Genomic DNA, 26,723 nt, shown 5'->3' on the forward strand with positions numbered 1-26,723 from the left:
AGTGCTCAGACCATATGCAGAACAGGCCCCGCCATGGTCGACCAAAGAAGTTGAGTGCATGTGCTCAGTGTCATATCCAGAGGTTGTCTTTGGGAAATAGCCGTATGTGTGAGGCCAGCATTGCTGCAGAGGTTGAAGGGGTGGGGGGTTAGCCTCAGACCATACACCGCACACTGCATCAAATTGGTCTGCATGGCTGTCATTCCAGAAGGAAGCCTAATCTAAAGATGATGCACAAGAAAGCCTGCAAACACTTTGCTGAAGACAAGCAGACTAAGGATATGGATTACTGGAACCATGTCCTGTGGTCTGATGAGACAAGATAAACTTATTTGGTTCAGATGGTGTCAAGCGTGTGACAGCAACCAGGTGACTAGTACAAAGACAAGTGTGTCTTGCATACAGTCAAGCATGGTGGTGGGAGTGTCATGGTCTGGGGCTGCATGAATGTAGCCAGTACTGGGGAGCTACAGTTCATTGAGGGAACCATGAATGCCAACATGTACTGTGAGATACTGAAGCAGAGAATGATCCTTCCCTTCAGAGACTGGGCCGCAGGGCAGTATTCCAACATAACGACGCCAAAACACACATCCAAGAGGACCACTGCCTTGCTAAAGAAGCTGAGGGTAAAGGTGATGGACTGGTCAAGCATGTCTCCAGACCTAAACCCTATTGAGCATCTGTGGGGCATCCTCAAACGGAAGGTGTAGGAGCGCAAGTTCTCTAACATCCACCAGCTCCGTGATGTCGTCATGGAGGAGTTGACTCCAGTGGCAACCTGTGAAGCTCTGCTGAACTCCATGCCCAAGAGGTTTAAATCCGTGCTGGAAAATAATGGTGGCCACACAAAATATTGAAACTTTGGGCCCAATTTGGACATTTTAACTTAGGAGTGTACTCCCTTTTGTTTCCAGCTGTTTACACATTAATGGCTGTGTAATCAGTTATTTTGAGGGGACAGCAAATTTACACCATTATAAAAGCTGTACACTCACTACTTTACATTGTAGCAAAGTGTAATTTCTTCAGTGTTGTCACATGAAAAGATAGAATAAAATATTTACAAAAATGTGAGGGGTGTACTCACTTTTGTGAGATACTGTGTGTGTGTGTGTGTGTGTGTGTAATATAAATATATAATCTGCGTAGCCACATGTGAGCATCACAACTGAACCATGGAACAGTGAAGAGGGTGGTTTGGTCTGATGAGTCACATTTTCTTTTACGTTATGTGGATGGCTGGTTGTGTGTGCGTCGCTTAACTGGGGAGGAGATGGCACCAGGATGCAGTATGAGAAGAAGGCAAGCCAGCGGAGGCAGTGTGATGCTTGGGGCAATGTTCTGCTGGGAAACCTTGGATCCTGCCATTCATGTGGATGTTACTTTGACATGTACCACCTACCTAAATATTGTTGCTGACCAAGTACACTCCCTGATGGAATAGATACTTTCTGATGGCAGTGGCCTCTTTCAGCAGCATAATGCACCCTGCCACACTGCAAAAAAAGATTCAAGAATGGCTTGAGCAGCACAACACAAATTTTCCACATCTTCCATGCTCTCTAATTGAACATCTGTGCGATCTGCTGCAAAAACAAATCCAATCCATTGAGGCCCCAACTCGCAACTTCTAGGACTTCAAGGATCTGCTACTGACAGCTTGGTGTTAGGTACCACAGAATACCTTTAGAGGTCTAGTGGCGTCCATGCCTCAACAGGTGAGGGCTGTTTTGGCGGCGAAAGGGGAACCTACTCAGTATTAGGTGGGTGGCCATAAATAGCGGATCAATGTATCTAGTAAAAGAATAAAGAGGTACACTGCGCTTGAATAAGGTCATGAGGTGCCATGCAAACATTTTATATAGAAAAAAATTCCTATCCTAGAGTTGCAGCGCTCCACAATGCTTTATTAGAAAAAAATAAACAAACAATCAGGAGTGTTTCAAAAGTTTGCAACAGTTTTGCAAAAGTTTTAGGTCAATATAGCCTGCCCTTCCTCAACCTTCAGAAAGGGCTGGCTATTTTGGCCTGAAAGCATTGCTGTTTCATGAAGCACTTCTGTATGTTTTTTTTTTTTTTCTCCTAATTGTGTATCATCGTATGCTGCAACCCTTGGACTTGGGGTAATAAATAAAAGGAAAAAAAAATATATATTCTCTGTACAGTGTGTGTGTGTGTGTGTGTGTGTGTGTACACGCACATGTCCTAGTCCATGCTAAAGCTGCCTGTTTTAAATAATGTTTTCTAACTTTCCCTAGGTGGTAAGAGTGCTGTCCTTACAGCTCTGATTGTGGGTCTGGGCGGCAAAGCTGCTACCACCAACAGAGGTTCATCAATAAAAGGATTTGTCAAAGATGGACAGACGTGAGTTGTCTTAAACTCTTTATCACTGTGCAGTATTTGTGGAATATTTTCATGAGGGGAGGGACTTTTTAACAGTTTTTTTTTTTTTTTCCCTGTATGGCTATAAAGTGGTTCAGTACATTGTACAATATTATCTGTATCTCTGGCTATTTCTGTCTCCCAACAGTAAAGTGATAGGGCAAATGAGTTATGGAGAAAGCTCCAGAAAATATAACTTGGGAAAAGTCAGTAGAAAGGGTGGTTGTTAAACTCGCCTCCGGGTTGCCCTTTGCCAATTATTGATTTCCAAAAACTAAGGTTAGGGGTACAGTTAGCTTAATGTTTTCATTCTGTTCGCTTTTACAAATGGAAATAACAGAATATTAGGTAATTGCTACCAAAATGCTGCAAAGACTAAAAAAACAGACTTTACTGATAGAAGGGATGACACAATGATATTTGACACATGCCCCAGATGTCAGTTGTGACGAAACATGTAGGATGGAGTCTACGTACATTCCATTGCCACGCCTGTCCTGCTGTGTACACAAGCTGTTTTACCTCCATGGTTTTATAGTACTTTGGATTGATCTGACATGCCTGTTAACGCAGGGATATTATCCTTGATGGGAAGACATTTTTTTTATATTTACTGAGTTATCACTGAATCTGCTGTATCCCTGATCCCTGTGTTTGGACAATACGTGCTGCCTCTTTCAAACATCACATTGGGTGTTTATGACTCTGTAATAGAGTCCTAAAATTCTGGTAAGAGTCCATCTAATCATGGTGGTGGATCACATGGTGGAATTGGATCACATATGAATTGGATCATACTCATTTTATGATTGCACAGATACTTTCTCACTTGACTTTTTTTTTTTTCCTTTTTTGCATATAATATATATATATATATATATATATATATATATATATATATTCACTCATCACTTTGGACTATTTACATTGAAGTGTTATATATTTTTTGAGTATATATACATATTTTTTTCACTATTAGCATTGCATTTCTTTTACATTATTTTGATTGCACATTTTTTTTTTATTATTATTATTATTTTATTGAAAAGTTTCACTGTGAAGGTACAAAACAGGGCCATTGGGGCATACCCCAGCCTTGCACAGTATTTCTGACTGGTTTTGCTAGCAGCTGTTGTTTTGTCAGCACGTTATCTTCCCCATTTCTAATGATATTTAAAACATAATACAAATTTTTATTCACTCAAGTTAAAATCATGTTTATTAAAGAAATGGGGAATATATATATAAGGTTGATGTGTTTTGTGTAAAGCTTCTTCAGGACCTTTTTCATTAGGTTACAGTGAGAGAGCAAACCTGATGCCTACAGCAGCTGCGGCACCATGGGTGGAAGGAAAGAAAGATGCTCGATTATCCCCCCAATCCATCCTATCAACAATGGCTGCAGCACTATTGTTTTCTGCCGACGGGGAGCTGTAGCTGGCAGCAGTGATTGCGTGCAAAAAATCTGGCAGGTTGGTTGTATTGTAAGTCGATCAACAGATTGACTTCAGTAAAACCAGCCTGCCCATATATGGATTGAATTTCATCCAGTCCCTTCTTCTATGCCGGCTTTTTTCCAAAGACTTTTGCTAAGGAGGCGGTTATGCATTTTTTTTTTTTTTTTCAGGTCTGCGGATGTATCCATAACATTGCGTAATCGAGGCCCAGATGCTTTTAGACCTGAAGTGTATGGAGACTCTATTGTTGTTCAGCAGCATTTAACTGTAGATGGAAGTCGCAATTATAAACTAAAAAGTAAAACAGGTATGTAACGGTAATGATAACTCATAGAGTTGCTAGGTCAGCACAGTGATTGTAAGTTATTTTTTAAAAATTTTTTTTGTGATCTCATATAATGGGAATAGAACCATTGTAACAAAACAAGCTTGTCCCCTACCACACATGCTTTCCACTTCTTTTGAGCTTTCCCACTGCCACCATGTCCTAATTATGAACAGAGAAAGTTACCATGCAGCATTCTGCAAACAAAGTTGTATATGAGTAATACACATAGTAATGTCAGTGTAGTAGTCACTTTGAGTATAATATTATCTCATAGTGACTTAAAAAGGGGAAAATGTGACTAGCAGTGTCTGGAGGAAGGGAAAGGGGGACCTGTGATGTTGCAAAACAGTGTATGGTGTTATTCATTTTTACTTATATCTTCAAGATAAGTGTTCTGGTGGAAACATTTTTATATGTTGTAGGGGTGTCATCCCTCCTTTCTACTTCAATACCCTAAAACCTTCTTGGGTATACATTTGTATTGTGTGCAACTTTTATCAAAGCATACTTGACTGACAGTGAGGGACAGTCTTTTACAAACTATAAAGCCTGGTACACACTATGAGTTTTGGGTTGAACGAAAAAAAACGGTCAGCTCCGGTCGGAGCCGCTGTAATAACTATGCAAAGTTAGTGTAGCGATCTCCCCCGCTGAGCTGTTGTGTTCTGACAGGGGGACCATTCCCCCACCAGAACACTGCGATTACTGCTCTCTGCCATTGGCTGAGAGCTCCTGATCAGGAGTTGGTCGGCTACTGGTTTTCCAGCATGCTCGTCTGACAGAAGCCGGCTAAACAGCTTCTGATGGACAGACAGACTTACACACAGGCCGAATGTCTACCTTTTTACCTTTCTTGTATGTAGAAGGCTTAAGACATCTGAAAAATTTTCTTATCTAACATCTGGTTTTATTGTTTTTTTTTAAAGGGACCATTGTTTCGTCAAAGAAGGAAGAACTTGTCTCCATCCTAGACCATTTTAACATACAGGTAATGCGTAGGTTATTTCACAATAGTAGTTTTAGGCTGGCCATACATGGTTCATTTTTTTTCACTCAACCAGTAGGTTAAATAAAAAAAAAAAAAAAAATTAGACAGTTTCCCCATCCACACCGAATGTGGTATTGTACTCTGCCGGCACTGGGCCTTCTCCACCATTAGAATACAATGATCAGTGCTGCCGGCTATAGCTGGTGGCTCTGATCATTCAGGAAAAACCCAACAGAGTGGTTGTACTGAAGTCAATTAATTGACTTCTGTACAAACAGGGTGCCTATACATGTATTGAAATTCCTCCAGTCTCTGCTGAACCGGCCGGATTTCGATCTATGGCTGGCTTAAAGGGGTTGTAAAGGTTTGTGTTTTTTCACCTTAATGCATTGTATGCATTAAGGTGAAAAAACACCTGTTAGTGACTAGCCCCCCCGTTTTACTTACCTCAACCCTCGAACTTGTCCCACGGAACACGCTGTCTCTCTGCCCGGGGTTCTTGGCTCTTGATTGGATAGATTGATAGCAGCGCAGCCATTGGCTCCCGCTGCTGTCAATCAAATCCAATGACTAGGGCGCCGAGGGGGCAGGGCAGAGTCCTGCATTCGGCGTCTATGGACGCCGAATGCTGGACTCTGGAGCGCGCCTGCAAGATAACCCCCGCCTCTTCCCCGGAGAGCGCTTCTCTCGGGGGGTTTTCTGATGTGGGGTGGAGCCGAAAGAGCCGCCGAGGGACGCCAGAAGACGAGGTTCGGGGCCAGTCTGTGCAAAACGAGCTGCACAGTGGAGGTAGGTATGATAAGTTTGTTATAAAAAAAAAAAAAACGCGAACCTTTAGTGTCACTTTAAGTTAAAGTGTCCCCAGAAACTTCAAGTATTTCTGACCATAAGACTTTAAGAGTGGTCTAGGCTCAAAAACATAGATTTTTTCCCCCTTTATTTAGACTTAATTTACACACTTACAAACACGTATATATGTGTTTATATGCATAAAGCGCATGTTCTTAAAAGCAGATTTTTGTTTTCTGTGCTATAGATCTAAAAGCAGCTCATGTTTACACACCTGTGTAATGGCTCCATTGAAAACAATGCAGCTGCATTCAGATCTAATTAAACAATTGTATATGCATATTTTTATGGCTGTGTGAATGAAGTCTAACGTGTAACACCACTTTTGTTGAGGGGGAAAAAAGAAAGTCTCCTCTGGGTGATCTGTGTACATTTCAGGGATTTTAACACATTTTGCTGTAGATTCCTACCTTTTTCTGCAATGAAAAATAGTTTTGTTTCACAGTGTCCCTTGCAGACTGATTTTGAAAAGGAGGGTTTGGTTCATTATAGTCACCTGATGCACTCATTATTTTGATGAGACCAAATGCAGAGTCTGCATCCATTTAGAAGTTTTTAACCCTTGGGGAGTATCTCAGTAAAACTAAAAAATCCCTTTGTAGGGGATGCCTACAATTTATCTTATATCTTCTGGGAAAATTAGACTCCTGGGAACTAATCACACAAAAGAAAAAAAAAATTCCAGGCATGTCCTTATTGCCATATTGCATTGAAAATATTGCAGAAAATAACAATAAATTACAGAATTGCTTGTGTAGCAATTGTACATGCTATATTAAGTTTTATGCTATTTTTTCATGAAAGTGAAGTTGTCCTTTTAGCCTATACTTTCCCTAACAGCTCAGTGCCAGCAAGCATGATTCTAGGCTTGTGGGGGATGAGCAGTCCTGCTTTACTTGTGGCCCCTAATTAATGATTACCAACAATAATACAGACCTGATCACGGATGTGGAAATACAGGGCAATTTAGGAAACAGCGATCACAGGTCAATTGGCTTCAGTATAAATCACACAAATAGGAAACATAAGGGGAATACAAAGACACTGCATTTCAAAACAGCCAACTTTCCTAAACTACGAACCATGCTAGAAGGCATGAATGGAGATAAAATCTTAGGAACAAAGAACACGGAGGAGAAATGGGTTTGCTTTAAGAGCATATTAAATAAGGGCATTAGCCAATGCATCTCATCAGGTAATAAATTTATAAGAGCGAACAAAAGTCTTGGCCGACTTAACTCTAATGTAAAAATGTATATAAAAGCAAAGGAGAAGGCCTTTAAAAAATACAAGGTTGAGGGATCATCATCAGCATTCAGACTTTATAAAGAATGCAACAAGAAATGTAAGGGTGCAATTAGGGCAGCTAAGATAGAACACGAAAGACACATAGCAGAGAGAGCAAAAAAAAATCCCAAGAAATTCTTAGTATATAAACAGTAAAAAAGGGAGGACAGACCATATTGACCCCATAAAGAATGAGGAAGGACATCTGGTTACAAAGGATGGGGAGATAGCGAAGGTATTGAATTTTATTCTTCTCCTCAGTCTTCACGAGGGAATCGGGGGCCATCAGTAACCAAAACTGCAGTGTTTATCCTCATGACACATCACAGGAAGCACCTCCATGGTTAACAGAGGACAGAATTAAAATTAGACCTGGGAAACTTTTTATTAATAAATCACTGGGACCAGATGGTTTGCATCTGAGGGTACTTGGGGAACTCAATTAAGTAATTACCAGACCATTGTTCCTAATTTTTTACTGACAGTCTACTGACTGGAATGGTACCAGCTGATTGGAAAAAAGCCAATGTAGCACCAATATTTAAAAAGGGCCCAAAATACATCCCTGGGAATTACAGACCAGTTAGCCTAACATCAATAGTATATAAGCTCTTGGAGGGGATGATAAGGGACTATATACAAGATTTTAGTAATGAGAATGGTATCGTTGGCAGTAATCAGCATAGATTCATGAAGAATCGTTCTTGCCAAACCAATCTATTAACCTTCTATGAGGAGGTGAGTTGCCATCTAGATAAAGGAAGGCCCATAGACGTGGTGTATCTGGATTTTGCAAAAGCATTTGACACCGTTCCCCATAAACGTTTACTGTACACAATAAGGTTCGTTGGCATGGACCATAGGGTGAGTACATGGATTGACAACTGGTTACAAGGGCCAGTTCAGAGGGTGGCGATAAATGGGGAGTACTTGGAATTGTCAGGGGTGTGGGTAGTGGGGTCCCACAGGGTTCCGTGCTGGGACCAATCCTATTTATTTTGTTGATAACCGACCTGAAGAATGGGGTAAACAGTTCAATCTCTGCATTTGCGGACGATACTAACCTAAGCAGGGCAATAACTTCTCCGCAGGATGTGTTAACCTTGCAAAAAGATCTGAACAAATTAATGGGGTGGGGAACTACATGGCAAATTAGGTTTAATGTAGAAAAATGTAAAATAATGCATTTGTGTGACAAAAATATGAATGCAATCTATACACTGGGGGGAGACCCTATAGGGGAATCTAGGATGGAAAAGGACCTGGGGGTCCTAGTAGATGATAGGCTCAGCAAATGCAATGCCAAGCTGCTGCTAACAAAGCAAACAGATTATTGGCATGCATTAAAAAGGGGATCGACTCTAGAGATAAAGCGATAACTCTCCCGCTCTACAAGACTCTGGTCCGGCCGCACCTAGAGTATGCTGTCCAGTTCTGGGCACCAGTCCTCAGGAAGGATGTACTGGAAATGGAGCGAGTACAAAGAAGTTCAACAAAGCTAATGAAGGGTCTGGAGGATATTGGTTATGAGGGAAAAACTTTTTTTGCGGAAGGGAGTTTAACCAGACACGTGGCCACTTATTAAAACGAGAAAAAAAGAGGTATAACCTTAAAACTAAACTACTTAGAGGGTTCTTTACTGTAAGAGCTGCAAGGATGTGGAATTCCCTTCCACAGGCTGTGGTCTCAGTGGGGAGCATCGTTCATTTAAAAAAAACTATTAGATAAGCACCTGAACGACCACAACATACAGGGATATACAATGTAATATTGACATATAATCACACACAGGATAGACTTGATGGACTTTAGAACTAAGAGCGAAGGCATGCTGGTAGTGGGAGGGGATTTCCTGAGCTGGTCTACATTTTGGCAGTGTCTAGTCCTCCTGTAAGCAGCAGTATAACCCAAAAGTTTGACTACCTTAAAGCAAAGTTCCACCCAAAAGTGGAACTTCCACTCATTTGTCTCCTCTCCCCCTATGGTGCCACATTTGGCACCTTTTGGGGGGGGGGGGGGGCAGTGGAGTGGGAGAGGATACCTTTCTTTGACAAGTATCCTGTTCCCACTTCCGGGAGCCGTGGCCATTGACTTCACCACTCGGCTCTCTCCTCCTTCCCCTGCCACTGGGCCAGTAGGAGAGAGGAGCGGAGCCTCATGCATGTGCAGTAGGGTTCTTGATATGAAGCCGTAAGGCTACACTGCCGGGTTCCCTTACCCGCAATGGCGGCGGCAGCCCCCAACAGCTGATGGAAACATCAGCTGTGGTGCCGACATCGTTAGACTCCAAGACAGGTAAGTGTCCTAATATTAAAAGCCAGCAGCTGCAGACCTCCGCTTTAACAATTTGTTTTGTCACATAATCCCCTTCCTGCGTAAGGATAAAACAAATGTTAATGCTTCAGCACAATTTTGCAACTTTTACATGTATTAGTAAAACTGTACATATCTGCCCAACTACCTTGTGTATCCAGGTGGATTATACCTTGTTTTTTTTTTTTTTTTTGTTTTTTTTTCAGGGCACCTAGGGCTTTCTTTTGGTGGTAAATGGTAATGGAAATCTCCTGATTTTTTTTTTTTTTTTTTTCTTACTATTACCATAATTTCCCACCAAAGATTAACCCAAAATAAATTCTCCTGCTCCTGACGATCACAACGATACCACATATGTGTATGTTGTTGTTTGTACCTGTAGTAGGGCCCAGACACAAAGGTGCATGTTTTTTTCTTTTCTTTTTTTTTTTTTTTCTTTTCTTTTTTTTACACACTTGTTTGTGTACATCTTCTTCTCCTGCAAGAAAATGAAGGTGCAATGTATCTTTCTCTTCATTTAGAAGAGGAAGTAAACACAGGGGTGGGCTCACAGGGAATGATTACTGTGATAGCCAATCGGAGGCTATGACAACGATCAGGTAACCTGGAACTGGGAGACCCGGGTCCCGATTGTTCGTACGAGACTCGGGGCTCTTGGTGAGGGCTTGGTCTTTGTGCTGGGAGCATGCTGTGCGGCGTGCGTCCAGCACAAAGATAGATACACATATACCGGTATATGCAGCCCCACTTCCGTGAGGCTGCATATATGTGTACAGTAGGTGGGAGGGGGTTAAACTGAGCTAATGAATCTTGGTTAGAGCCAAACTTTAGATTATAAGTACAAGTATAAGACCAGGCTGTGGACATTCACATATTTAAATATTCAAACATATGCAAACACTAAATGTGCTTTAAGACGATTTCTGTAGCAATTCATCCTTCATTTTCACAATGTCACGCAACTCAGCTCCCCTCTCCCAGTAGTGACTCGCCAGCTTTCTAAACTAACATGTAAACACAGAATAAGGCATGAGTGTGAACCAAGCTGCTGACAGATTAATGTTAATTCGAGGATGGTTTGCTCTGCAGTGCCTCTAGCTGTGCGGGTGGGCAGGGCTTGTTTTAAATCGTATTTATTACTAGTTTGGTAGTTAACTGCTGCAGGTAGTGATTGTTGCACAGGACTCAAAAAACTTTTTGCTAGAGTTTAACATTCTTTGATCTGTGGTTTTAACTACTTTTTCATTTGTAGATTGACAACCCAGTGTCTGTTCTAACTCAAGAAATGAGTAAACTGTTTTTGCAGTCGAAGAATGAATCTGACAAGTACAAGGTGAGTAAAGTTCAAATGTATTATGAGTTTGCTTTTTCTATGATACATACTGATACTCAACCAATAGCTTCAGCATCCAGTACTGATTTGCATGACTGTAATGTATGTCTCTCATTATTTTTTTAAACACTGAACAATGCATAATCCATTTAAAATATGTGATTTATTTCTGCTTTCATTTCTGCTCTGACGTTCCAACGTACTTTTACTCTCGGTGTCTGGGCAGGTATAATTCATTGCAAAGATGATTTTGAGATGCTGCCTCAAATATCCTCATTTGTATGAAACAATTTCCATAGTACCAGGCTTAGAGCCTTGTTTAGCTGTTAGATTGTGTTACTATGGTTCCTACAGGTCACTATGATGAGATAAAATAGATCTCATTTAATTCCCCTGCTCCAGTGTTATGTGCATGGTTTATTTATTTTTCAATAATCTATTTTAAAGCCGGCATCCCCTTCCAGGTTGTGTAATCATTTAATTTATTACGGGAAAGCAGCAAATTCTCAGTACTGAACGTCAAGATAGAGGGCAGCCCTTTAGACCTATTGCTGGCCATTGCTTTTAATCCAACCATATGGATATGTTTACAGGAGCAGAGGGCACAAGGTTTTCTGGCACATGCCCTAACAAGCAGCAACAAGTCTCTCTCAGCATTACAGAGGTTATAAAGCACATATTTGTGACTATGTATTGTGTAAGCTATTTGAAAGATATTTGCATTATTCATATAGTTTGGGTATTTGGCTGCTGTAGAAGACAAATTATCAGTTGTCCTATGAGTGTGTGATTAGTCAAATGCAGTTTTCATTTGTCTACCATCTACAATTTTGGCTACACAGTAGCTGTTTTTTCCATTAACTATAGATAATGGAGGGTAGTCTAGTCTGCTTCCAGAGTCAACTGAAGTGGAACTAAATCTAACTTTTAGAAAACTGTGAGCAGGCAGCTTTTTATTGAAGATGAGACATGCTATGTCTCTTCTGCAATCATACAAACTTAACTTCCTGCTTGCAGTTTTCTACTGAGTGTACACTGAATTGCCAATATGCAGCTCAGGTTGCATAACCGGCACGCTCTGGCTGTGCTGGAATCACTGACTCCCCTGCACATGCTTGGAATGACATCATCCCCTGCTGGCCAATTAAAAGGCAGAGATTCCGTGGGGATAAGGACAGCGGCCTTTATCATGGACTTTTTTTAACTTGCATTTTTCTGCTTTAGTTTTTTATGAAAGCTACACAGCTGGAACAGATGAAGGAAGATTATTCCTACATCATGGAAACAAAGGCCAGAACAGATAACCAAATTAATTTTGGTGAAGAGGTAAGTGCTCACAGTGACTTTACTGCCAACAGTGCAGGGTTGTTAAAGTGGTGTTCCGGCCAAAATTATACTTTTTAAATAAAAATACCCCTATAATACACAAGCTTAATGTATTCTAGTAAAGTTAGTCTGTAAACTAAGGCCTGTTTTGTTAGTTTATAGCAGTAGTTTGTTATTTTATAAACTTACAGCAGGCCGTGGCCATCTTAAGTAGAGGTCGACCGATATGGGTTTTTCTCTGGCCGATGCCGATATTTAGAAATCGCGGTGGCCGATGGCCGATATGTGATGCTGATTTTTTTGGGCCGATATATTAGGCCGATTTTTTTTTTTTTCTTTTTTTTTCCCCCTTCATCTCATAAAATCTAACAGTTAGACCCCTTTCACACTGGGGCGTTTTTTTAGGCGCTTTTGGGCTAAAAATAGCGCCTGTAAAGTGCCTGTAAAACGGCTTCCCTACAGTCTCAGTGTGATATCCCGAGTGCTTTCACACTGAGGCGATGCGCTGGCAGGATGTCTTTGGAGCGGTGTATACCGCTCCTCCACCACTCCTGCCCATTGAAATGAATGCACACCGCTGCCGAAGCGGCTGCAAAGCGTTTCGGCAGCAGCACTTCAGGGGCGCATTTAACCCCTTCCTCGGCCGCTAGCTGGGTTATAAGCGCCCCGCTAGCAGCCGAATAGCGCCGCTAAAATGACGGTAAAGCGCTGCTAAAACTAACAGCGTTTTACTGTCAACGCCTGCCCGCTCCAGTGTGGAAGCAACCTTAAGTAATAAGTGATACAGAAAATTTTTTACATTTAAACATTTATTGAACAAAACAAACCTCCAATCAGTTCACTTGTATGTATAATTTAGATTAAAAAAAAAAAAAAACTATATCTTAAATATTAAATACACAAAAACAGGTAACCAAAACTTTTGGACGAAAAAAAATGGGCTAACTTTACTGCTTATTTATTTATTTTTTTAATTAGTGTATTTTATTTTAAAAAATTGCGTTTGAAAGACCGCTGCGCAAATACCGTGTGACATAAAATATTGCAACAACCGCTATTTTATTCCCTAGGGTCTCTGCTAAAAAAAATATATATATAATGTTTGGGGGTTCCAAGTGATTTTCTAGCAGAAAATACTGAATTTTAACCTGTAAGCAACAAATGTCAAAAAAGATTTAGTCTTTAAATGGTTAAACTGAGAACTTCTACACACAAGTTCAGTCTATTGATAAAAGAACCCAAAGAGATACAAATGTATCTTCTTATCAGATTTGGCAGGCTGCCCAGAGGAGGAGAGAAGAAACCTTCAGACAACTTGCAATTGACTTCTATTACAGAAGTCATTTGCAAGTCCCGCTCGACCGATGCCGATTAAGTTAAAAAAGCCAAATATCGGCCGATATATCGGTCGACCTCTAATCTTAAGTGTGGGCATCTGAAGCCAGACTGTATTTCTTCCTGGATCTCATCCTTGCAGATCTCGCACATGCTCAGTGCATCACAAGCAGTGTAATAGGTTTCAGGTCAGGTTTCCATAGCAACGGCAGTTTCAAAGGAAGTTGCCGCACCTTCCCAGAAGGCATTGCAAACAGGAAATGATGCGATGGGCCGCGGCCAGGGAGGAGGAAGTGAAAAATGAACACAGCAGATATACAAGTAGGTGCTGAGAAAAAAAAAATCTAATTTGTTTACAGTGCACAGTTTAGTGAGGGATGCTGAAGAGTTGTAAAAGTGGGTGGAACTTCACTTTAACAATGTATCCTTCATGAAGTGCTTTGAATCCTAGACTTTCAGTCTGGGCTAATTCTGACAATGCTCTCCTATGTATGAAAACATTTTTGCTAGAAAACTACTTGAAACTTTCAAACATTATATATTTTTTTTCAAGCAGAGGCCCTAGAGAATAAAATGGTGGGTGTTGTATATTTTTTATGTCACGCAATATTTGTTCAGCAGTTTTTCAAATGCAGTTTCTTTGGAAAAAATACACTTTAATTTTAATGCACAAAAACACAATATAATATCCATTTTTATGGATTATGATATTACTCTGATTAAAAAGATAGCAAACATGTCATATTTTAAAATTGCGTATGCCCGTGGAACGTCTCCAAACTATGGTATGTAAAAATCTACATAGGAGACACTTTAAAAACTTTTTCAGGTTACTAGTTTAGAGTTACACAGGAGTTCTGGGACTAGAATTATGCTCTCACTCTGACGTTTGCATCAATACCGCACATGTGGGGTTCAATCGCCGTTTACAAATGCATGTAGGACCAGAGTGCGCATTTGCACAGGGGGACAGGGGCACTTTTAAATCATCTTTATTTTATTTAAAAATCACTTTTTTTTTAAATTATTATTTATATTGACTTTACTGCTATTACAAGGGATGAACAACATCCTTTGTGATCGCTTGGACCGTGACAGTTCCTCTTTATGGAGAGATCTGGGGTATATTGGATCCCCTCTGATTGACTTCACTGGCCAGTAACGACCAGGTAAACAACTGATAACGGAAGTGACTAAATCCTTGTCACTTCTCGTTTCTGACATCACACAGTGGGAGGAACAACATTTGTTCCTTTCACTGTGTCCCAGGAACCAGATGCTGCCAGTCACATCCTTACTGGGCTTCCTGATTGTTAAGAAGAGATGAGTAAAGCTGATGTACTTTAACTCATTATACTGCCAATGACTTAAAATATGTTAGTGGCAGTGGTGACTTTTACACACACACACACACCTCACTGCTACTTGTTAAACCAGCTGTCAGCTTTCTGATGGAAGACTGATCGCTTTTATGGTCACCAGACCTCACTGAAAAATAACCTGGTTAATATATTGCATTTGTGTGCCCTAAAATTACTTTTAGTATACACAGTTGCACTAATATTGTTAGAGATAAAAATTGCAACTACCACCATTTTTTCCTCCAGGGTCTCTGCTTCGTGAAAATATATAATGTTTTGTGATTGAACTAATCTTTATGCATAAAATGTGTTTTTTAACAAAAAATGGTGCTGGCAGTGAAAGAGTTCAAACACACGTATGTTTTAACCACTTCCCGTCCAGCGATATACCGGTACAACACTGGAAAGGAAGGTTAAAACCTTGGTCAGTGCTGCAGCTGCCGATATATAATTTTTATCTATTTTATTTTTTTTAGTCAGCGATTCACATTAGCCACTTGGCGTCCGTGCTATAGCCAAATGACAGCCACAACGCGGACCTGAATTTCCGGGAGGCCGTCATATGACGTCCTCCCCTTTGCACGCTCCCCGCGCACCCTCTGCAGGGCGTACGTTGTGAGCACCGAGTCACTGAGACTCAGGTGATCACAGATCCGAGTAAGGGGCCGATCCCGGCCCCTTACCATGTGATCAGCTGTCAGCCAATGACAGCTGATCACGTGATGTAAACAAAAGCTCGCTGACAGCGTGAGGAGAAAAAAAAAAAGCCGATCACCGGCTTATGTGCAAGGGACATCGGTCCCGTAGAGGAAGGGGGCACATCAGCCCCACAATTACTGCCTGCCAGTGCCCACCAGTGCCGCCTATCAATGCCCATGAGTGCCACCTATCAATGCCCACCAGTGGTGCCTCATCAGTGCCACCTAGCAGTGCTGCCTATCAGTGTAGCCTATCAGTGCCCATCACTGCCACCTATTAGTGCCACTTCTTAGTGCCCACCAGTGCCGCCTATCAATGCCCTTCAGTGCCGCCTCTCAGTGCCGCCTATCAGTGCCCACCAGTGCTGCCTTATCGGTGCCCATCAGTGCAGCCCCATCAGCGTACATCAATAAAGGAGAAAAATTACGTTTGCTAAATTTTATAACAAAATATAAAAAATATATATATATTTTTTTTTTTAATTCGGTCTTTTAAATTTTTTTTTAACAAAAAATAAGAACCGCAGAGGTGATCAAATACCACCAAAAGAAAGCTCTATTTGTGGGAAAAAAATGATACAAATTTTATTTGGGTACAGTGTTGTATGACCGCGCAATTGTCATTCAAAGTGCATCAGCGCTGAAAATTGGTCTAGACAGGAGTGGGGTTTAAGTGCCCAGTAAGCAAGTGGTTAAAATAAGAGTAATTATGGCAGCTTTACTAAGCTTTATAATTTGTTTTCTTTGCCCTAATCTTTGCTGGTTTGAGCCATTAATATATTGACCATTGTTAATAGAAAAACAAACTTGCTATAGTAAATTTCATTTGTCCCAGCTAAGTAATTCAAGCCTATTATATCTTTTAATACACTGGGGCTTACATTTCTTATTTCTGAACCTATTCTCTTACAAGGTACTGGGATCATTAAGGTGCTGGGATCCTGTCTATTCAAATTTACGTATGAAAAGATAACCTTTTAAACCCACGAACAAAAATGTAACACGTTACCATTCCATAGACGTGGCTGTATTAAATTTTCTTTTTCCAGGCTAAGAACTAACTTTTTCAGCAATTACAGAAAATACCAGTTGATCTTGCCAGAAATGCAGTATTCATGTCACTTCCTGTCAGCTGAAAAATAAGCAAAAACTATATTTTCTGTCTTTGTAAACTACTAATCCAATCAGCCTCCTTATAATGGAGATGACAAATTCAGATATGTTTAAAGTCTATCCTGGGTGGTAACCATGGCTCTGTCCCTAGATACAGTACAGTCAGTCATTGTAGCCACACATGGACAGAAAATAATGCAGTCATCTCAATTAAGGACTGGAAAGCTGCAATATTTTAAATTTTTTGTTTTTGGGTTTAGATACGCTGTAAAGAACAACTCCGGAAATGTATACACTTACAATGTAAAATGTTCTGATTTATAAGGGATTACATTAGGGGTAGGCAACCTCGGCCCTCCAGCTGTGGTGAAACTACAAATCCCATCCTGCCTCTGCCTCTAGGAGTCATGCGATTGTTAAGGTCTTGCAATGTCTCATGGGACTTGTAGTTTCAAAACAACTGGAGGGCTGAGGTTGCCTACCCCTGGATTACATCCATCAAGTTTTTTGACACCTCGAGAAATTATCAATTTTATTTAGTTAGCACTTTTCTGGAGTGCTAGGAGTATAGCTATCCCTATTTTTCTGGTGCTCCAACATTGGATCCTCTGGTCTCCTCCAGAGAAGCTGTGGAGTTGTTTGCAGCCAGTCTGCACAGCCAGTACATTTATAAAAAAAAATACATTCATCTTTAACTCATCTGTCAGGTTTTATTGCTGCCTTTAACCTGCTGGAGAAATTTACACTCACTTCCTGTCTGGGTGACAATACAGGAGGTCAGCGGAAAGCTCCCCATCAGGAATATAAATAACACTAAAATTTTGAAGTAGGTCTAACCCTAAAGTTGTAAAAAAGATTTTTGTTGAAGTTGGGCTCTAACAAGATGTCTCAAATTCCCAACCAAAACCTAGTCTGCCTCTACTCTTCATCCTTTATCTGGTTGCCTTGGACAGTATTAACTTCTGCTAGCCATTTTTAAAATGGATGCGCTATGTGATCCTGGCTTTTAAAGCCTAACTATATAAAGTATACTATGACTTTAAATACTTTGAGCCAAGCTGGCCCACACAATTTCCTTTACTAATTAATGAAGCGGCTGTCAGCACAGTCTAAACTGTATGTAGCATCAGCTCCATACAGTAAACAGAGCTGTGCTCCAGCAGCAGTACGGGGACTTCCCGTTCCCGGAACAAAATGGAGTCAGGCTGAGCGCTGCTCAGCCGTTCACAGGAACATTTTTATGTATGAATACAAGGCTTCCTCTTTAGGTGGCGCTCAGGACACCATTCGCTTGCCTCTACCTCAGCCAATCAGAGTAAACCTTGTATTCATTCCCCTAAAACACAACGCTGTATACTTTGGTAGCTGATGCATAACACTGACAGCCGCTGCACCAATAGTAAAGGAAATAGTTTGTTTGAACCATCTTGGAAAACTATTTAAAGTCATTCCTGTATTTATCCATCCCTCAAGTTAGGTTTTAAATGGCTTGTGCCTCTTTAAATTCTTGACATTTGTTTTCTATTCCTTTCAATTTAGAAACTGCAGGAACTTAAGCAGGATTGCATAGTAAAGGAGGATAGATTTAAAAATCTGGCATCCTTGGGTGAGATGAAGGAGAAGTTGGAAGATCTCAGTCGTAACATGGCCTGGGCAGTGGTAAGACTTTTTATGCATTTCGGTTAGCGGTGGCCAGTAAGTCTATCCTTTCTCGGTATTAAAGATGAGAAAAATATATGTACATGTGAGAGACATGAGGAGACATAAAATGGCACACTATGGTCATGGTTTGGGTTGTGGGTATCAGGAGGATACAGTCATATTTGTAGCTATATAGACGCATGTACAATGTAAGTTGGTGTAAAAAAGGGGAACAAATTTGTACTGTGTACTTTTCTGTGTAATGTAGCTAAAGGTCTGTAAATAACGCAATTGCTTTTCTAAAAAGGAAGGTAATTACATTTCCTCTCGGGATTGAGATGAGACTTGGTTATGTTTTAATGGTAACTTTAAATGTGGAACCATTAAATGCTTCTGTTCTGATCATATAGAGGTGTCAGTAATATTAGATCCCTGATTGTAGATACGTTTTCTTTATCGTACATCACGGGACGCAGAGCACCATAGTAATTACTATGTGGGTTATAGACCACCTTCAGGTGATGGACAATGGCACACGCTAAACAGGAAGTTGCCAACCTATATAGCCCCTCCCTTACCGGGAGCACCTCAGTTTTTTCGCCAGTGTCTAAGGTGTTGGTTACGAGTGAAGATGTGCTCTAAAGAGCTCCACTGGAGGGATCCTTGCTGGATTTAAACAGCCTCCATAGACCGGATCCATCCAAAGTGCCACTGCGGCCAAGGTGGATGGTACCCAGGCCTCGTATACAAAGCAAGGTTTTGCCTGTAACGCCTCTCTTTGCAGGGCTAGACCCTGGGACCCAGGACTTTTTGGTCATGCCTACATTACCTAAAGTTTTTCCTAGCGGGGTGCTAATACATGTCCAAGGGAGTGAAACCCCTACAAAGGGACCCGGTCCTTAAAGATTTGCTAACGCAGCCCGCCGTGATGGGTGAAGTTTGGATCTGTCTGTTACAGCAGTATCCTGCAGGGAGGATAAGGTAAGGGAAGAAGCCTAGGAACTGTAAAAAGTACACCTATGGTTTTTTCTTCCATGAGTAAAATGTTGTATGCCTTAAAAGTCTCCACTAGAGGGAGTAAATGCACATACCTTGGTACGTTGCTCTCCGTCAGCTCAGTGACCAGCTAAAACAGCATGTCTGTGGTCTCAGCAACCAGTGGGGATTCTTAATTGAACAAAGTTGGCATGTTCCTCTCCCCCCTGGGGGGGGGGCGGTGGCTGGGGGTACAGCAGCAGTTTGTACACTCCCCCCCCCCCCCCTCCCGGGGGGCGCGGTGGCGGCTCCCTGTGTTGTATTTACTTTACAGCTTTGCATACCTAAACGGAGTCAGTGAAAGATTCCCCACATAGCCATGTCAGTGCTAGATATTGTCCTGCCATTGCCCCAGCCCTTGTCCCCCTATTCAGTCATACTTGCTTTTTTCTTGATGATCAGGCGATCACAGAGCCTCCCCTTCTACGTTTCTGCACTGGCAGACCCGAATGCCGTCAGTGTGCATGAACTGCTGTTGATTTGAAACAAGGAGGGGGGGTGGATTAGTGGCGAAGGGGCGTGGCTTAGGCGCGGCATCGTGTGCGGGATGTAGAGTGTCCATGTGAAGCACAGGCGCTAAGGACTCCGAGCTCACACCTGAAGCATTTAAACTGACACTTCTCATTAACTACAGAAGATCTCTATCAGCAACTGAAGAGATGGAAGTCTGACACACAGGAGCGCTGGGGCACGTAAGGGATGCATGCTGGCATTTCCAGTACAGGAAATACATTGTTACTCTGCACCAAGCTGAACTTTAAAGCTGCATTGTATTGCTAGACTATTGCTCAGCAAATAGTGTATTTACTTAGTGCCTCTGCTTTTGTGCTTAGCACTATGACTTCCAAAAAAAGACGACACAAAAAAGGTACTAAAAATTCCACCCCCCAGGTGCTGGTAACTCCAGTTGTGCCTCCAAACTGTCATCTTCTCCGGAAATACCCGATACGGCAAGCCAGGGTGAGCCATTGGAACCAATTGGTGGTGCAGCTGCTTCTCACATATCAGCCCCTGTATACGTGACTGAAGATGCATTTTCCTCCGCCCTGCAGGGCCTAGAAGGAAAATTAGCGGCTTTAATCGCATCCTCCATCCAAAAGGATAGGAAGCGTGTTAAATCCCCCTCCCCCACTTCAGACCCCTTACAAGGGAACAGTGGGTACAGGATAAGGTATTACCCTCAGGCGATCAGGAGGAAAGGCAAACCGATTACTCCTCTACAGAGGAGACAACAGTGGATGTACCCTTTTCAGCCTCGCAATCTGAGAAATTGCTGGTACAAATCTCTTACGGTGATGGTTCGTTCCTCTTTCAAGCTACCCTTAACAGAGTCATCTGAAAGTTCCGTTTCTTCTTTAGGTTCCTTGAAACCTTTACAGCCTTTTATGCGTTTCCTGTACATGCCCTATGCTGAATGGGATCACCCGGATAAGCACTTTCTCCCTCCAAAGAGATTCTCAGCTCTCTACCCCATGGAGGAGAAATTCACCAAAAAATGGAATGTACCAGCAGTTGACGCTGTGATTTCCAGTGCGAATAAAAGTCTAACTTGCCCAGTAGAAATGCACAAATGCTTAAAGATCCAACCGATAAAAGGTTGGAATTCCTGTTAAAATACTCTTTTTCCTTGGCAGGGGCCGTTACTCGCCTGCAGTCGCTGCAATAGGCATCTGTCAGTCCCTAAAGGACCAATGTAGACAGGCCCTTAAGGAGGTCCCTGCAAACAGGCCGTGATTTGGCCAAACTACCAAAGGCATTATGTTTTGCCATAGACTCCATGAAAGACTCTATTCACCAGGCATCCCGCCTTGTGCTTGTGCTAGTACACATGCGTAGGATCCTGTGGTTAAAAAGTTGGTCAGGCACAGAAGAAGACCTGGGGCCGGAAATCTGCAAAGCAGAATTCTAAAGCCCCATTATGAAGAGACCGCCCCCCCCCTCGCCAGAGTGGGGGGAAGACTTCTGCAATACTCAGAAGTCTGGCAAGAGGAAATTCAGGACAGATGGGTCATCTCCACAGTGTCTATAGGATACAAACTAGAATTTCGGGAGTTTCCACCGTCTCGTTTTCTGAGATCAGATCCAGGGAAAAGGCAATCTCTGTTTCGGGCACTAGACCGATTACTGGCTCAGGGGGTGATCATACAAATCCCCACAGAAGAGCAAGGTTTGGGGTTTTTATTCAAACCTGTTTACGGTACCAAAACCAAATGGGGATGTCAGACCCATTCTAGTTTTAAAAAATTGAAATCAGTACCTGAAGATCTGCTCCTTTCACATGGAGTTGATCAGGTCAGTGGTTTCTACAAGGAAGAGAACTTCTGGCATCTATCGACATCAGGGATGCATATCTGCATGTCCCTATATTTCCCACTCACCAAGAGTTTCTGCGGTTCAAGGTAGAACAGCAGCATTTTCAGTTTGTAGCCTTGCCTTTCGGGCTAGCTACAGCACCCCAGATGTTTACAAAAGTTCTGGCCCCACCTCTGGCTAGGTTAAGGGCACAGGGTATAACAGTCTTGGCGTACCTAGACAATCTATTGCTAATAGACCAGTCGGTGGCTTGTTTGGAGAAAAGCGTGCTCATTACAACCAAATACCTGAAAAATCTGGGTTGAATTCTCAAATTAGAGAAGTCTTCCTTAAAACCGCTAGAAAGGCAAGATCAACGCCATAAGAGAGCTGGTGCAGATGGTCAGGTCGAAAAGAGATTCCTCCATTCACCTTTGCATGAGGTTGTTAGGAAAGATGGTGGCTTCATTGGAAGCGGTTCCCTATGCCCAGTTCCATTCGGGACTGTTGCAAAACAGTATCTGGTCTGCTTGGAACAAAACGGTTCAAGCTCTAGATTTGCCAATGCGGCTGTCCCCAAAGGTGTTCTAGAGCCTCAGTTTGTGCTCGGTATCCGGTAATCTGCAGAAGGAAAAAACCTTCATACCAGTTACCTAGAAAGTGGTAATGACAGATGCCAACCTTTCAGGTTGGGGAGCAGTACTGGAAAAAGACAACTGTCCAAGGACAGTGATCCAGAACTGAAAAAACCTTGCCCATCAACATCCTAGAGATTCATGTAGCGCATCTAGCTCTGAGGCCCTGAACATTCAAGTTACAGGATTGTCCTGTCAGGATCCAATCCGACAATGCCACAGCTGTGGCCTATATCAAATCGCCAAGGGGGCACTAAGGGTCACGCAGCTCAGAGAGTGGTGGACCATATTCTAGTTTGGGCGGAAAGGGATGTTCCTTGCCGATCGGCAGTCTTCATTCCGGGAATAGAGAATTGGCAGGCGGACTACGTGAGTCGCCAGCAGTTTTTTTTTTTTTCCCTATTCAATTGCTGCCACGGCTTCTTTGCAGGATCAAGCTGGAAAGAAAGCCGGTAATTCTGGTAGCCCCAGCATGACCCAGAAGGTCCTGGTATGCAGAAATCGTAAAGATGGCAGTGGAGGATCCATGGTCTCTTCCACTACGGCAAGACCTACTCTCATAGAGGCCGATATTCCATCCTACCTTGCAAACTCTAAGTTTGACGGTTTGGCTATTGAAGCCCACATTCTGAAAAGACATAGTCTCTCCAGGTCAGTGATTTCTACGTTCATTAATGAAGCCGGCTTCCAGAGCCATATATTATAGACTCTGGAGGGCTTACGTTTTCTGGTGTGAATCCTAGGGTTGGCCTCGGAAATATATCATAGGTAGAATTCTTGTTGTTTTCTACGAGTACAAATGAAGCTGGCCTTGAGTACTATTAAGGGCCAAGTCTCGGTTTTATTGGTCTTATTTCAAAGACTGCTTGCTTCACATTCTTTGGTCCGGGGTTTTTATACCAGGGGTAAGGCGGCTTATTCCGCCAGTTAGACCACCCTTGAACCCTTGGGACTTGAACTTTAGTTTTTTGCCCGTATTGCCAAAAACAGCCTTCTGAACCGCTACAGCATACTCCCTTGGTCCTTCTGACAAGGGAAATAGTGTTTCGAGTTGCTATACCCTCTGCAAGAGGGTATCGGAGTTGGCTGCTCTTTCCTGTAAAGAAGCCATATTTAATTATTAAGGTGCTTTTTAGGTTTTCACCTAAACCAAGATATTGTCCTACCGTCATTTTTTTCCAAAACCAGGTTCTAGGGTAGAGAACTCACTACATTGTCTTGATGTAGTGAGAGCGGTCAAGGTCTATTTAAAGACGACTGCTCAGGTCTGAAAGACTGATGTTTTATTATGCTGCTAGGGTCCTAGGAAGGAACAGGTAGCGTCGAAATCCACTATTGCTAAGTGGATTAGGCAAGTTATAATTCAGGCCTGATGGTTAAAAGGTAAGATTTCACCTTTTCATGTCAAAACGCACTCCACTAGAGCAGTTAATGCTTCTGGGGCAGTGCATCACCAAGCCTCCATGGCCTAGATCTGCAAGGCCGCAACTTGGTCTGCAGTCCATACATTCACCAGATTTTATCAAGTGGATGTAAAAAATGGCATTCACCAGATTTTATCAAGTGGATGTAAAAAATGGCATGAGGATATCGCCTTTGGGCGCAGTGTGCTGCAGGCAGCAGTATAAGTCCTCAAGTCGGTTGGCGCCCTACGTGTTGTGTCTCCCTCCCCTCAAATAGCATTGCTATGGGACGTCCCACATAGTAATTACTATGGTGCTCTGTGTCCCGTAATGTACGATAAAGAAAATAGGATTTTTATAACAGCTTACCTGTAAAATCCTTTTCTTGGAGTACATCACGGAACACAGAGGTCCCTCCCCTCTTCTTCTGGGGTATGTGTATATTGCTTTGCTACAAAAACTGAGGTGCTGCCGGTATGGGAGGGGTTATACAGGGAGGCAGCTTCCTGTTTAGGGTGTGCCAGTGTCCATCACCTGAAGATGATCTATAACCCACATAGTAATTACTATGGTGCTCTGTGTCCCGTGATGTACTCCAAGAAAAGGATTTTACAGGTGAGCTGTTCATCAAATCATTCATTAACTGTCGTAGTCATGTTATTTATATAAATTATTTTCACACAGATGAGTTTTTGCTGCGTTTTTACCGCACTAAAAACCCAACCCCCATGGGGCCCCTAACCTAACACCACTGCGCTGCAGGTGTGGTGCGTTTTTAAAAACTGACAATGACGTCATTGGTTGTTAGGACGGCAGCGTCTGGGAGGTTGTAATGGTGCACAATAAAAACCTGTGGCTTTGTGTAACTAAAAGGCAGGATTCATCCACCCGCTGACTTGTATACAATTTTTGGGCAATTTTTTAGATGTTTCACCAAGGCACCCTTGAAGAAACCTTAAGGCACCCCAGCTTGCCTGGGCATTCTGGTTGAAAAAGGCTGGTCCGGGAGATCACTTATCTGAACCAAGAACCATTTATACGATGCCAAGAGCCTAAATGTTAAACATTCAAGGGATTGAAAGGGTTTAAGTTGAAGTTTAGTTAAAAAAAAAAAACTTTCGGCATACAGCAAGCACCATTCTAGTAATGTACCTCTTTGATATGCATCACATATTCTACTGGCTTCATGATTAGCGTAGCAACTTTGTCCATTTTATGTTCTAGGTGATCGAGATGGAGAAACAGCTAAACCCAGTTAGGGAACAAATAGCTGCAGAAGAGGGGCGCATAGTGAAGTTTGAGCAGAAGATCTGTGAATGGCAGGTACTGCATACATCCTTTGTCATTTTGTTATGCTCCATGAAAAGTCACCCAGTCAGAAACTGAGACAGAAAACAATAAGTTTGTTTTTTTTTTTTTGGGGGGGGGGGGGGAATCAGGGCGGCGCCACAAATGCGGTTTAGACGGTGCCATTGCCGGCAGTTGCCCCTGATTTGGCATGCAATTTGACATGTCAGATCGCATGCCAAATCGCACCAATGTGAACCAGGGCTTAAACTGGACTTGAGCGCTTTGCTCATGCATACATGTATGTAATAGAAAATAGTCACTTTTACCTGACAAAATGTATGTAGTTGTATGGAAATCGCCAATCCTTTTAACATTTACACGTCACACTTTGATGGAGTATGAGGGGGTGCTGATAGAGCCTTACCCAGAAAAAAATTGAGATAGGAAGCTGTAACTGCCACGCTATTCTACATATTCCCCCAGGAAGTCAATGCACTTGCGACATCTGTCCTGCAGCTTCCTAAGTCCCTGCAAAAAAAATTCTTCCGAATGTCCGAAAGATGCAAAATTCGGCTGAATTTCGAATAGTTAGGAAACAAATTGCACATGCCTACTTGATGTACAGCATATATTGATACAGTATCTCTCAGAAGTGATGTAAGGTGCCTGAGTCGCCTCTGGGGGTCCTCTGTATGTTTTCCCAACACTCTGCTTTTTGAAATGGTAGGGTAGATTCTGCAGTGTTCCTACAGGGTCCTGTCCTATATCCTCCAGGTATGCATGTATAAAGGAGAATACTCTCGTAGTGTATTAACGTTGAAACAAGTTTTATTATAACTCACACTTTAAAAGTAGTAAACAAGCGAAAATCTACGAGTGCCGAACTCGTTTCCTTTACTAGCGTTACTTCTGGTATACCTCCGCTCACGCCCTACGTGTTGCGTCACGCCCACTTGACTTTTTCAGGGGATGATGGGGGTATGAAAAGTGTCCTTAAATAGTGTGCATTAGTTAAAGACGACGGTCTTGTGTAATTAAAGACAATATATTGTGGCGGCCATTTTCTAGTGGTTTAGGAGAGGTCTGTCTGACCAGTTGTCATATTTCTGGTGACCTATAAGCTCCTGTCGGCCATTTTCATGTAGACTATATTAAATATTGTGGCTGGGATAACGAGGTGTTGTCATGAAACATAACACCTTTGGAGATCTTTCCTCTACGTTTTTCTTTGATATTTCGCCTCAACTTGGTCAATAAAGCACAGTAATATGTTGCATTGATGGTTGAACCCTTTTGGAGGCGTTCCACCAGCAGAACTCCCTTCTTATCCCAAAAAACTGTTGCCATTTGCTTCTGCATTGACCTTTGCATACGGAACTTCTTTGGCCTGGGGGAACCACTGTGCTTCCATTCCTTAGATTGTTCCTTTGTCTCAGGATCATAACAGTAGATCCATGTCTCATCACCAGTTACCAGTTTGTCCAGAAAATCTGATTAATTTCTTGAAAAATGTTCCAAAACAGCCACCGATGTCTCCACACGTTTCCTCTTTTGTTCGGTTGTCAAAAGTTTTGGGATCCACTTTGCTGCAAGCTTTCTGATTTTGTTGTGGATAATGGCACCGACTCTCTCACATGATATTCCCAGATATGTA

General features: G+C 42.1%; 1 protein-coding gene across 2 annotated transcripts in view; it reads left to right on the forward strand.

Moving 5' to 3' along the window:
- Positions 1–26,723, forward strand: part of SMC6 (structural maintenance of chromosomes 6) — a 166,775-nt gene that overhangs the window by 26,682 nt on the left and 113,370 nt on the right. The window contains exons 4-10 of one of the 2 annotated variants that reach the window (XM_073625346.1): positions 2,262–2,367; positions 4,013–4,149; positions 5,097–5,158; positions 10,860–10,940; positions 12,165–12,266; positions 18,313–18,432; positions 25,004–25,102. In XM_073625346.1, coding sequence (XP_073481447.1) covers positions 2,262–2,367; positions 4,013–4,149; positions 5,097–5,158; positions 10,860–10,940; positions 12,165–12,266; positions 18,313–18,432; positions 25,004–25,102 — 707 coding nt within the window. Of the gene's footprint in view, positions 1–2,261; positions 2,368–2,915; positions 3,115–4,012; positions 4,150–5,096; positions 5,159–10,859; positions 10,941–12,164; positions 12,267–18,312; positions 18,433–25,003; positions 25,103–26,723 lie in introns of those variants that run through there. The other variant, XM_073625347.1, reaches the window with a different exon arrangement.

This window comes from Aquarana catesbeiana, linkage group LG04 (genome assembly GCF_042186555.1).
Source record: "Aquarana catesbeiana isolate 2022-GZ linkage group LG04, ASM4218655v1, whole genome shotgun sequence".
In the NCBI taxonomy this organism is placed as follows: domain Eukaryota; kingdom Metazoa; phylum Chordata; class Amphibia; order Anura; family Ranidae; genus Aquarana; species Aquarana catesbeiana.